General features: G+C 37.8%; 1 protein-coding gene across 4 annotated transcripts in view; it reads right to left on the reverse strand.

Moving 5' to 3' along the window:
* The window catches only part of CA10 (carbonic anhydrase 10), a 791,040-nt gene that overhangs the window by 163,379 nt on the left and 613,254 nt on the right, over window positions 1–14,407 (reverse strand). For 3 of the 4 annotated variants that reach the window (XM_070478462.1, XM_070478465.1, XM_070478463.1), the window contains exon 4: window positions 6,376–6,561. In XM_070478462.1, coding sequence (XP_070334563.1) covers window positions 6,376–6,561 — 186 coding nt within the window. Of the gene's footprint in view, window positions 1–6,375; window positions 6,562–11,569; window positions 11,753–14,407 lie in introns of all 4 variants that reach the window. The other variant, XM_070478464.1, reaches the window with a different exon arrangement.

The raw sequence follows: 14,407 nt of genomic DNA on the forward strand, positions 1-14,407 counted from the left end.
TACATATGATAAACCCACAGTAAACATTATTGTCAATGATGAAAAACTGAAAGTATTTCCTGTAATTTCAGGAGCAAGCCAAGGGTGCCCACTCTCACTACTATTATTGAAGATAGTTTAGGAAGTCTTAGCTATGGCAATCAGAGAAGAAAAAGAAATAAAATAATCCAGATTGGGAAATAAGAAGTAAAACTCTCACTTTTTGCAGATGACATGATACTATACATAAAAAATCCCTAAAGATACTTTAAGAAAATTACCACAAATAATCAATGAATTTAGTTTAATTGCAAGATTCAAAATCAATACACAGAAATCCCTTAATTTCTATATAATTAACACTGAAAAATCAAAAAGATAAGCTAAGGAATCTATCCCAACCACACTATTGCAACAAAAATAATAAAAATACCTAGGAATAAGCCTACCTAAAGAGACAAAAGACCTGTATACAGAAAACTACAAGACACTCATAAAAGGAATCAAAGAAAATACAAACAAATGGATAGATGTATCCTGTTCTTGTATTGGAAGTATAAATATTGTGAAAATTACTATAATCACCCAAAGCAATTTACAGATCCAATGCAATCCCCATCAAATCACAATAACATTTTTCACAGAACTAGAACAAAATTTTTTTACAATTTGGATGGAAACATAAAAGACCCTGAATACCCAAAGCAATCTTGAGAAAGAAAAATGGTGCTGGAGGAGTCAACTCTCCTGACTTTATATTACAAAGCTACAGGCATCAAGACAGTATGGTACTGGCACAAATTCAGAAATATAGATCAATGAACAAGACAGAAAGCCCTGAGATAAACCCAAGCATCCATGGACAACTTTGACAAAGGAGGTAAAATATACAGTGGAGAAAAGACAGTCTCTTCAATAAGTGGTGCTAGGAAAACTGGACAGTTACTTGTAAAAAACTGAAATGAGTAAACTTCCTAACACCGTACACAAAAATAAACTTAAAATGGGTTAAAGACTTAAATGTAAGAACAGAAACTATAAAACTCTTAGAGGAAAACATAGGCTTTGACATAAATTGCAGCAAGATCCTCTGTGACCCACCTCCTAGAGTAATGGAAATAAAAATGAAAATAAACAAATGAGGCCTAGTTAAACTTAAAAACGTTTGCACAGCAAAGGAAACTATAACCAAGGTGAAAAGACAACCTGCAAACAGAGAGAATAATAACAAATGAAGCAACCGAAAAAGGATTAATCCCCAAAATATACAAGCAGCTCATGCCTCTCATAAATAAATAAATGGGCAGAAGACCTAAACAGATATTTCTCCAAAGAAGGTATCTGTAATGGCCAACAAATACATGAAAAGATGGTCAACATCGCTCATTATTAGAGAAATGCAAATCAAAACTACAATGAGGTATTACCTCCCACTGGTCAGAATGGCCATCATCAAAACTCTACAAAATATAAATGCTGGAGAGTATGTGAAGAAAAGGAATCCTCTTGCACTATTGTTGAGTATGTAAATCGATAGAGCCACTATGGATAACAGTAAGGAGATTTCTCAAAAAGCTAGGAATAAAACTACCATATGATCCAGCAATACCACCTTAGGCATATACTCCAAGAAAACCATAATTGAAAAAGACACATGTACTCCAATGTTCATTGCAGAACTATTGACAATAGCCAGGACATGGAAGCAACCTAGACATCCATCAACAGATAAATGGATAAAGAAGTTGTGTTACATATATACAATAGAATGTTACTTAGCCATAAACATGGATTTGAGGTGGATGAACCTAGAGCCTATTACACAGAGTGAATGAAGTATGTCAGAAAGAGAAAAACAAATATATATAAAATGCATGTATATGGAATTTAGAAAAATGGTATTTGATGAACCTATTTACAGGGCAGGAATAGAGATGCAGGCAAAGAGAACAGACTTGTGGACTGAGCCAGGGGAGAGTCGGGTCAGATGGATTGAGAGATCAGTATTGACACATATATATATTACCATGTGTAAAATAGAGAGTTAGTGCCGTATAACACAGGGAGCTCAGCCCAGCATTCTGTAACACCTAGAGGGGTGGGATGGAGTGAGAAGGTAGGTAGAAGGTTCAAGAGGGTGGGGACATACGTATACTTGTGGCTGACTCACACTGTTTGGCAGAAGCCAATACAAGGTTGTAAATAATTAATTGCCCTCCAATTAAAAATTTAAAGAAAAACAGAAAAATGTTTCAGTTCCTAAAATGCAAGCGCAGTAGCTTCAGTTCAGTTCAGCTCAGTTCAGTCTCTCAGTCATGTCTGACTCTGTCCAATTCTGTGCAACCGTATAGTCTACAGCCTGACAGGCCCCTCTGTCCGTGGGACTCTCCAGGCAAGAATGCGGGAATAGGTTGCAATGTGCTCCTCCAGGGGATCTTCCCTACTGAGGAATCGAACCCACATCTCTTAAGGTCTACCTGCATTGGCAGGCAGGTTCTTCACCACTAGCGCCACCTGGGAGTTACTGATTCAGTGAATGAGTGATTCATTCCACAAACAACAATTATTTTAGGAACTGTGCTAGGTGCATGGCATGCAAACATGAATAGCAACAACAACAACAAAAATCTGTCCTTGAGGGAATTACCAAGATTATTTATTCCTTAATTCAGCAAACATTTATTGACTCTGTTGTCATGTGACAGTTTAAGGTTCTGGGAAAACAGTGATGATTAAGATTAAATTACTATTAACAAAGAACTGTTTCCAGAAATGAGAATAAACAACTAAAATATTTATAGTCATGGGTAATTTAGTAGAATTGGGGTCAGCAAATTTTTTCTGTAAATGATAAGGCAGTAAACATTTTGGCTTTTGCAAGCCACATATGATTTCTGTTGCATATTCTGCTTTTTTTTTAAAGCCATCCTTTAAAAATATAAACCATCCTTTGCTCCTTGGCTATATTTGTCTACAGTTTGTGGACTCTTATAATAGATGAATACAGGATTTTCTGGAAGTCAAAAGGAGACAACAACACTTTACAGGCTGGGAGGAGGGAAAGGGCCTTGGAAAGCAAACCAGATGGGCTGTGCTGGATATAGGGGGAGGGAGACAGCTAGTAATCAGGGTAGAGGGAAGAGTTTTACCATGGCACTCAAGTAGCTCTTCCATGTTTATTACTTGTTTATCTGTTATTTTTAAATATTCCAATTTTCATTCCCCCTCAAATCTCCAGTCGTGCTAATGGATCATCCCTATCAGGAAGTCCCAGGCTCCCACAGAATGCCAGTTAGATTTCTCTAGTATCTCCACCAAGAAACATTCAGTATCTCACCAGGCTCTGGTGCTCAGGCATGTGTACTTCAGCACTTTCACACCCTTGCACACTTCAGGAAGATTTGGTTTCAGTTGCTTATTCTTACATATTTGTGTTACTTTAATGAAATGAATCTCTCAAAGATGCAAATAATTGATTTTAAGAGAACAAGGCCTGCATTATCTGTTGTGTAGTCTCAGTTGTTTGTTCTGAGATACTTGTTTCTCTATTCTGATTCAAAGTCACAAAAATACATATTTTACATTGGACCTTTATTTCGCTTTTTAATTAAACAGATCTTATCTACATAGCAACAGTTATAGACTTTTTCCATCTTCAAATGTATTCAAACAGAATCAAGATTCAGGAAACTGGGTCTGGCCAGGAACTGGCCACAGGAATCCCAGGAAGTGGCTGGTACAATTCTCAGTGTACCTCCTTAACCCTTTGAAATGAAGAACTTATGGAAGGTTTTAAAAATTATTACTTCCAATTCCCTCAAAATATAAAGATTCTTCTTATTTAACCTCACTACGGCAACTTATCCATAGAAATGATTATTTTCAAATATTATCTTTTTTCTGGTTAATGTATTTTTGCTTTTCATTAATACCTTACTATATACTGGACATTAATTTAACCTCTGAGACTTGATTAGCAAGCTAAAGGTCTTGCTTATTAAAAATGGTCAATTTTCCCAACTTAAAAAATCTAGATATTTGAATATCTTAATATGCTCATTTATCACCAACCCCCAAGGAAGCATCCAGGACTTATTGTGTAGGACATGAATAATTTTTATAAAAACACAGTTGCTGACTGTGTCATACATCCATGAAGCTTTATAAAACAAAGCAAATGATTGCCATCAATTACAATAACCTCACTAGACAAGACTGCAATTAATCTACAGCTCTTCAGATAAATGACTGTTCCATTGTGCCAAGGAAAATGCCTGACATTAATTGACTTATCACGATCTGTAATGATAGATGGGGCAGATGGCAATGTGATTATTCACCGTCAACAAAATAAACACATGCTTTGTTGCTGAAGTGTCTACTTGGGTCCTCTCAGAGGATAACCCCAAATAGAAACCAAAGGAGGCTCTGAAAATAGCTCAAAATAAAAATAAAATGTTAACACACAGGATGTAATAGAGTTACTTCACTGAGGCTAACCTTCAGCAGAATCCAACTGAAAAACAATTCGTCTAAGGAGATCATAGGTTAGGTAGGAATTTGGCATTAGAAGGTGCAGTAAAGCCCATGTCCCTTTGGAAGACAACCCAAATCATTCCTAGAACTGTTTCCTACAGATATAGGAAGGAGAGTCAGAGTCCTGCTCAGCCTGGTCCTCTAGGCAGCCCTTACTAACAGATCACAGATGAAATCCATGCACAGTGCCTTGACACAACTTAAGGCCTTTGCTATCCCTCATTTCCTGCTTTATCTTCACTGTCTATCAACTATTGAGTACTTCTGGTGCTCCTTACATTTTTAATCCCACCTAATTTTCAAAACAACTAGAGAGGGCTCTAAACTCAGCTTTAGAAGGATCAAGTAACCATATAAAGGGCACACAATTAGTGTGTACCTTTGAATCCCAAACTTAAAATTGTTTTGCATTGCTTCTCTTCTCAGCCCAGTTCAAAGGGCACCTCCTCTGTGAAGCTTACTCTGCACCCTTCAATAAAAATTTGTCATTTCTTCCTTAAAGTTAGCCAGGGCCCTGTTACATCTCCATTACGGCAGAGAGTGCAGGCATGCTCAGTTGTGCAGTTGTGTCCAACTCCTGTGAATCCATGGGCTGTAGCCCACCAGGTTCCTCTTTCCACAGAATTTTCCAGGCAAGAACAGTGAAATGGGTTGCCACTTCCTACTCCAAGGGATCTTCCCAACCTAGGGATTGAACCCATGTCTCCTGTACTGGCAAGCTAATTCTTTACCAGTGCACCATCAGGAAGACCCTACAGCATGGCATTATACTTTACTGATTTGAAGATAGCATTTCTTTGAGCTCCTCTGTGGTAGGAGCTCTGTCTTTATTTTATCTTATTTTTAATGTCCATGTCCCTAGTAACTAGCACAGTACCTAGTTAGGTCTTCAGTTGATATATTTTGAATGACCATGAAAATCTGGCCACTGTCCTCATTAAGCTTGCAGATCTCTTTCTCAGTATATGAACTTACTATATTAAAAACAATGCCAAGTTTAAATATGATATTGATTAAAAATATTAATCAATATCAGTCAAGACCAAATCAATAGTGAGATACATACTTCTGTTATTTCAAGAGGGTACTCTTGACATCAGCTATTGAGAACTCTTAAACAGAAACCCAGTTACAGAGTACTTAGCATATAAGGATGCCTGACCTCTAATGATAACCACCCTCACGTGTAAGGGGGGCAAAACAGGTCAAATTAACTACACCCTGCTTGTCAAGTGTCATAACAAATATGATATTCATTTAAATTGTAGCTCTTGTCTATAACCGAAGGAGTAATTGGTTCACTGATGTGGTCTGAATTCTGTCTGGGTCAATGAACATGATGATGCTCACATTAATTGTAAGGTATACAATGACCTTTCCATTCTAGGGAAACTCAGACTATTTACCTGCCTGACATTTACTTTGCTTTAAGTTATAGTTTTGTGCGAATAAGACCCATTCTACCAGAAGGGAGAATTATGGAATTTATGTGAACACATGTGACATATAGAAGACTGTTTGCTCAGATAGTGTGAATATTAATGAAGACATACATAGAAGGTGAGGGTTTAGGGTTGAAATAATGTTCTGGTGATATCTTAGGGCATTAGTCACAAGGGAGCTTCACCAGTGTCTCAGGAGGAACTTTCAAGTATCACTGTGGTTTCCCTGGAAAACACTGGAAGATCATTATAAACATCTGTATCAACTTGCAAAAGACAGATGGAGAAGGGAGGCACAGATCTTCTTATTTCACAGATTCAAGAGCAGTCTTTCAATCTGTCATTCCACCTTGGATATAAATAGGCATCACATTTTATTAATTGGCACTTACTCATATTACTTCAATAACCCACATACCTCCCCAGAGAAGGCTTGTCCGTTGAGGAGGTGCTCTGACCCCTGGCTATCCTCACTCCCAAAGTGCAGCCGGATCTCCTCCAGCCGATGGCTGTATGTCATTGGCCCTCCTGATATGTTGACCAAGTGTTCCTTGTCCAGACGCAAGGACACATGCCTTCCAGTGTTGTACATGGTTCCACTGACCTGCAAGACAATGGGCAACAGGTCAAAAAAGGCTCTTCTTCCATTTCTCAGTTTCTCACTCAACTCAGCATGGTGTTTAGACCAATCCCTTTTGTTTCTTTTGGATAGCAAGACATTAAGCTAAGTCCACATACAGAGTAGGAAGTGACAGGCTTCCCAGAGGGCATTCCTGTCTTACACGGCCTCTATGGTACTTTCTGTGAGGCGTAAGCTACATTGTCAATTAGGAATCTGAGGTAGAAATTCAAAGGAGACCTCCTCAACTGTGACTAATATTTTGGCCACTGCACCTTATAAAGAATTAACTTGGCTTCTTACCAGAAATATTTGGAATGGAAAGATGGTAACGATAACCCTATATGCAAAAAAAGAAAAAGAGACTCAGATGTATAGAACAGACTTGTGGACTCTGTGGGAGAAGGCGAAGGTGGGATGTTTCAAGAGAACAGCATCGGAACATGTATATCTAGGGTGAAACAGATCACCAGCCCAGGTTGGATGCATGAGACAAGTGCTCAGGCCTGGTGCACTGGGAAGACCCAGAGGGATGGGGTGGAGAGGGAGGTGGGAGGGGGGAATGGGATGGGGAATACATGTAAATCCATGGCTAATTCATTTCAATGTATGACAAAAACCACTGCAATGTTGTAAAGTAATTAGCCTCCAACTAATAAAAATAAATGGAAAAAAAAAAGAAAAAAAAGTTAAAATCTCAGGTATGAGAAATTAAAGAAAGCAATTAGTAAGGATGAGATGTTACAAGACCAAGAGAGAGATGAGGAAGATAAAATGAGTAAACAGGAGCAAAGTCTACAGGGAGACTGAGGCTTAGGTCTGAAATCTCAAACATCCAGTCTGGAATGTCTTGTTTTAGGTCCTTCTCTTACCCTGTACAGAGTCAGAGTGTTGATCTGTCCTTGCAACTCACGGCCTCAATGTTGAGTTAAAGAGTTTCATACAAGTTTCTCATTTCACAGATTCTTATTCCATGTTGCTTCAGCCTGTGCAAGCTGCTAACCTTACTACTTACTGTCTCTTTTCCTTCTTTCTTCTTTAACTTGATGCTCACTTTCATTTTCTTGACTATGACTTTAGTGCCTCTCAGCACTTGATTCTAAAACACTGAAATCTACCTGCAACTTCATTGCCTTGGTTTCCTGGGTCAACCTAGCTCTAGGAGCAGACTGAAAGTTTAAAGGAAACTTTGAATGGGTCTGGATGATATGCTTCTGGGCTACTGGTTGCTGAGCTACTTGGATTTTCTACCCATTTACTCTGACTTCTTTGGGGTCAACCCTAGGGACTTTTTAAGGGATTCACATAACTTCTGATAACTTCATTAGAAAGGTTTTTCATATATTTGCTCTATAGCATTAGCCTTACCTGCCCCTACAGTTCCCTAACACCAGTCCTGTGAATGATTTGTTATTTTAGTCCTACAGATTTCTCACTGTGGCAGAGACAGCAGTGCTCATTAAATATTTCACTGACTTATTATTACACCACCTTGCTATAAGGGAGAGCTCATGTGACTGATGTTGGCCATGGTCTGTGAGGGGCCATGACAAGTATAATTTCCATGCTGACACAGTGAAACACTTTTGCACAATTCTCCAGTCTCTTTCTTCACCTGATGTATCAATCAAGGGGGCAATATGGAAATATGTAAATGTGGTACAGCTACAGGATGGAACCTGCGTCAGCCTGAGTCCTTGGCAGATTATTGGCAGATTGCATAAAATGGTTAGAATTCTTCCTCTCCCTGTAATTACTCTACTTACAATGTGACCTTGTAGCTACTCACATCAAGATAGGAGTTTTCTCCTTCACCCCTTGAATTTGGACAGGTCTTGTCACTTGTTGGATACAACATTCTAATTCAAAGAGCAGGCTTTCAGAGACCTTGAATGTGTCCTTACTCCTTTTCAGAAACTTGAGACCAACATACAAACAAGCCTGGGCCAGCCTGCTAGAGCATGACACCAGAGTGAGGAGAACCATCCCAGTAGAACCCATTTTAGACTGGCCATACTATGACTGATCCAACAGCTGACTGGCTTAGTCTGGCCTAAACCAGAAGAATTTTCCACAGACCATAGCTTTCTATGCCCTGTGGAGCTAAAACAACAATTGGCTGTTTACAGTACCTAAGCTTTGAGATTTGTTATAGAGCAAAATATAACTGACATATATTAAGCTAATCATCCTCTCTGTCCTGTGAATCTGGAACTATCAACAAAAACTCTGGACAGTCTAGAGCAGCTGAACTAGGAAGTCACTTGGGTCTCAGATAGTCAGTCTGCTGATCAGCTAGAAAGTCTTACCAAAGCAAGAGAAGGTAGCAGATATGCCAACAGTTGCACAGGAAACTATGCAGAGACAGAGAATTGGAGATAGTATCTACTTAACCTCAGAAATCCCTTGCACATCTTTGTTCCAGTTCCTTCATGAGGTCCAGGCTGCACTTCCTCTGATACTTTATATCTTACAAAGGGATTTTTTTTTTAAGTTATCTATTCCCTGAACCAAATGATCCATACCAAAGACTCTATTTCTTTTTCCAATCTCAAGCAAATGCATATTTAATCAGTGTTACAAAATGAGACATTGCCTTCTTTCCTTGTCTCAGTCCAAGGCTTTCTTTGCAATGAAAAGGTAGAGATAGATTTGTGTTTGACACTGCTTTAATCTTTAAGCAAAATTTATTTTTTTCTACTTATTAAGATAATACATAGGAATTATACATAATTAGGAAGATACAGAACAGCTCAAGGAAATAAAATTCAGTCACAATTCCACAGCTAACCAATAATCAACACTAATATTTTGGTATATACCTCTTCATGCTCATAACCATATAGGCCCATATTTTAATGAAATCATTTTATATATGTAATAAATTATTTTCACATGGATTTTCTATATATGTAAATATATTATATAAAATGTATATATCTAATATATTCTATCATGTATAATAATTCAATATATTTATTACATATCATTTTATACTGATATATAGCAAACATATATTAGTTTTAGTCACTTGAATATTTCTAGGTTATTAACCATTCTGCTGCAATATCACTTTGAAATGGTTTCATAATATTCCACTGTAAAAATATATAACTTACTGTTAAATCTTTACAGCCCCTTCATCTTTTCACTATTGCTAAAAATATTGCAGTGTGGTTACCAGTGGGGATAGGGAAGGAGGAGGAAGCAATATAGGAGTAAAAGAATAAAGGGATTAATATGGGATTATTTGAAATCATTTGTGTGAAAATTGTGCAGCACTGTAATTGGATCTTTGATTCAACAACAACAACAAAATACTGCAATGAACATCCTCATGGAAAAACATTTTTACTAGCTCAGAGATATTCCATTATGCAAACTCTGGGTTAGACAGTATACACATTACAGTGCTTATTGTCTATTGCCAAATCCATACGCTGTCAAGAGTCGATCCACAAAGCAGAACTGGATCTCAAATTCTCTTAAAATGACCTTAATTCAATTAGCAACATTCATGAGGTACCTATAGTATGCAAGCTGTATACAGTAGCTACTTCAAATTCTTAGACGATATGTGCTCTATTCAAACAAACAAGTATATTTGACTTCTCTGCACTTCTAAAAATCATCTCAGTGTGTTTGTCGAACTTTCCTAAGAAACTTATTGCCCACTGAAGCAAAGCAGAGACCATGTCCTATGTTTGTCTGCACTTTCCAAGTACTTAGAAAACACCCTGACACAAAGTAGAGACAAGAATAAAGGGCTCTTGAGTCAAAAGATTCCCAATATGCCTCTTGGTTACTTGGGTAGTTCAGTTAATTTCTTGAAGCTTCAGTTTCCTTAATAGTAAAATAGAGACAAGAGAATTTCTCCTATGAAAATAAGGGAGAAAAAATTATAAGACATGTAGAATGAATACCAAAATGATAGAAATAAACTCTTCAGTAATTACTTCAAATGTAAGTGGATTCCACTTATATGAGGCACCTAGAATAGTCAAGATCATGAAAATAGAAAGAAGAATTATGGTTACCAGGGGTTGGGGAGGAGGGACAGAGAAGAATAGACATTATTGCTTAACCGCCATAGAGTTATGCCCATTGAGATGGGTAAGACAAAAAGAGTTCTAGAGATGGGTGGAGGTTGTACTTAATACTGCTGAATGTACAAGTTAAGGTTAAGATGTGGTTTTAAGATGTGTGTTAAGATGTGGTTAAGATGTGATTTTTACACAAATAAAAAATTCCTTCATGAGTTTGTTGTGAGATTTAATACACGTAATGATCAAACATTTTAATTCTTTCTTTTCTTATTTTTGACAGTGGGTGCTTAGCTGATGTGAAGGGACCTGATGTCGAGAGACTGTAGCCCAATGGAATATAGTGCCACTTTCTAAAAGTCATAATGAAGAACTTTTACTGACTTCCACATTGGGATGATTCAGTTGCCTCTCATTTTGGATTTTAAAGCTTGGATATGGGAAATATTCAAGATCATTTTGAAGACCACAAAGCAAACTTGAAACCAGGATAACCAGGAATAAACTAGTGTTCCTTCTAGTTCTTCCACTCCATACTTCCAGACTCCTCCTACTTCCAAGGCTCTATCTTTATTCATTCCTCTGTCTATGTGCTAGGATCTGGGGACAGTGTGGTGAGTGAAACCAGGAATGGTCCCTGCCCTCAAGAAACTCACAAAATCAATTATTATAGAGACCAGAGAGAGGGAAGGAAGTTATGGGGAATCCATCTGAAATTCTACCATTTGCTTACGTATTCTAGCAATTAGAGACAACACCTCTATTCCTCAATCCTTCCCCCAGACACTGAGAAAAATAAACAAACAAACAAACAAGCAAATACAAAATTTTGTACCCAAGGTAATGGTGTGTTGCACTTTAATTAAAAATAAAGGCTTGACAACATTATATATGATATCTAATAGTACATCTGCACTATAGTAATTAACACTGCAGCAGTGTCTTCTTACCTGTAATGCTAATTTACAGTGTTCCCAGTGAACTACTTTGATGCACAGCATGTTGGAAAAAGTTGTATTATGTAGACCAGGAAACTGAGTTCAGACCATTCAGGATATAAGTTGAAGCTGCAGGAGATATCCAGGTTGCCTCTGGCTGCCTCACAGTTCTCCTTTTCATTTTATTTTAATTCACTACAAAATGAGATGAGAGATGTGATGCCCATTTTGTAAGTGAGAGAAGTAAGTGTGGTTGGTGAATGCTCAACGCCTGGTCTCCTGATTCCAAGTCTAATGATCTTGATATGAGCAAATGCTCACATTGTAAAGTTGGCTGTTCTAATATGGCAGATACAGGGTTTTGTAGCAATTTTCAATTAGCCAGGGCCTCTTATTAATGGACTCATTTCCTCTTTCATTCTGCTGACATTGCAGCATTAGAAGGAAAAAAATTCAGCCACATATTTTTAAGGGGATCTTTCATTCTTTGAAAATGAGCAACAATCCTCTTTATAATACTTGGCATCTTGGTTTGACTCCTTCATTGGTGTCGGATATGGTTCTAAGTACAGGCTTCCTAGATGGCTCGATGGTAAAGAATCACCTGCAATACAAGAGATGCAGGAGACTTGGGTTTGATCCCTGGGTCAGGAAGATCCCCTAGAAGAGGAAATGGCACCCCTCTACAGTACTCTTGCATGGGAAATTCCATGAACAGAGGGACCTGGTGAGCTGCATACAGTCCATGGGGTTGTAAAGAGTTGGACATGACTGAGCAGGCATGCACGCACACATGGTGCTAAGTACTAAATCTGAACTTAATTAATCTTCACAATTTCTCCATCACCAAATCCAGTGTGGTACTTAGATCTGTGCTGTTTGCCTCCTCTTGAATGGGAAGCTATGGGGCCAAGCCTGCCTAGAGTGGAGGCCTTCCATAAGCATACCTGTTCTCTTTGATCTCTGTGGCTTTTTCGTGTCTTGAGGCAAAGAGAACAAGGGAGCCGGAGCTTGATCCCACATGTCTCGGCTTATACTTTTAACCAATGGGAACTATTAGATCACACAACTGATTACCTACCAATGCATTCTTCAAATGCGGATTGATAGAATAGGAAACCCATAGTGGCTCAGAGTTCATAATGTCTGGGGTTATTTATTATATTAGGGTTCTTCAGAGAAACAAAATCAATACAATGTGGAAAGAGATTTATTTTAAATAATTGGCTCATGTGATTATGGAGGCTGGTGAGTCCAAAATCTGAAAGGTGTACTGGCAGGCTAGAGATCCCAGAAGTCACTGACAATGTAGTTCAGGTCCTAAGGCCAATTACTGAGGCATTCCTTCTAGCCTGAGGAGGCCAGTCTTTTTGTTCTACTCAGATTTTCAACTGATGTAATGAAGCCAAGCCAAATTATGAGGGGAAGTCTGTTTTATTCAAAGCCCACTGACTTAAAAATTTATATCATACAAAACTACTGTCACAGAAACATCCAAAATAGTGTTTGGCCAAATATCCAGGCAGCATAACTCAGACAATTTAACTCATAGGGATGGGGAGGGAGGTGGGAGGGGGATTCAGGATGGGGAATACATGTACACCCACGGCGGATTCAAGTTAATGTATAGCAAAACCAATACAATGTTGCAAAGTAAAATAAATTAATTAATTAAAAAAGAATATAATAAAAAGTAATGTGTCATGAAAAAAATAAATAACTATCATATTTATCTTCAAATCCCATTTACTTTCTTTACTACATCTTCCTTAAATAGCTCTTAAGCAGCTGTGCTGACACCACACATAACAGGCTGATATATGTAATATAATAGCATGGATTTTCTGTGGACTCCTCTGGTGGCTCAGCAGTAAAGAATCAGCCTGCAACGCAGGGGCCACAGGAGATGCGGATTTGATCCATGGGTTGGAAAGATCTCCTGAAGGAGGGCATGACAACCCACTCCATATTCTTGCCTGGAGAATCCCATGGGCAGAGGAGCCTAGGGGGCTACAGTCCATAAGGTCACAAAGAGTCTGAAGTGACTTAGCATGCATCCACACATAATTTCTGTATCATATAGTTTAAAAAGTCAGTATACTGTAATGGTCTTTATCTTTCTGGCTTATTTTGCTCTGTATAATGGGCTCCAGTTTCATCCATCTCATTAGAACTGATTCAAATGAATTCTTTTTAATGGCTGAGTAATATTTCATGGTGTATATGTAAAAAAAAAAAAGTCAACTATACTAAAGTTGTTATTCAAACATCAGTCATATGGGAGGAGAGCCAGTTTGTAATAATGTATGTTTGAATTACAGAGCAATTAAAAAGAAACAATTTATTAATAACTTTTAAAATAAATTGATTTTAATAAATTGGTTATATATACAACAATAGGTTTATCTTTGAGTTTGCATGGGATATCAGAGATGATTTTGCTCAAGTCCTTCAGATTGTCAAACTTCCTATTATCAGATTGTGGAAAAAAGAGGAAGTGAATCTTTTTTAAAAAAGACCTAATTCACAAAATAAATATATTGACAATCTTTTGGCTTAATGGAGATAGCACTTGTATGGTTGATGTCTACTGTGGACAGCTAAGCTTGAGTGAATCTCACCTTCAGAAATTACAAAACACCCAATAAATAGTTACTTGTTTGGTGTGTTACAAAGCTTATGTGACATTTCTATTCTATTCTATTTCTAGTCCCTCTCAAGGCAGTCTGAAATCACGTCTAAATACTCAGAAATAATTCTCCACAGCATTCGTGGAAATGCAACACTACAAATAGAGTATAGAACAGGAAACAGATTTCCAGCTGTGTAAAAGGGAAAGACTGTCATCTG

This window comes from Odocoileus virginianus, chromosome 17, assembly GCF_023699985.2.
Source record: "Odocoileus virginianus isolate 20LAN1187 ecotype Illinois chromosome 17, Ovbor_1.2, whole genome shotgun sequence".
Classification (NCBI taxonomy): domain Eukaryota; kingdom Metazoa; phylum Chordata; class Mammalia; order Artiodactyla; family Cervidae; genus Odocoileus; species Odocoileus virginianus.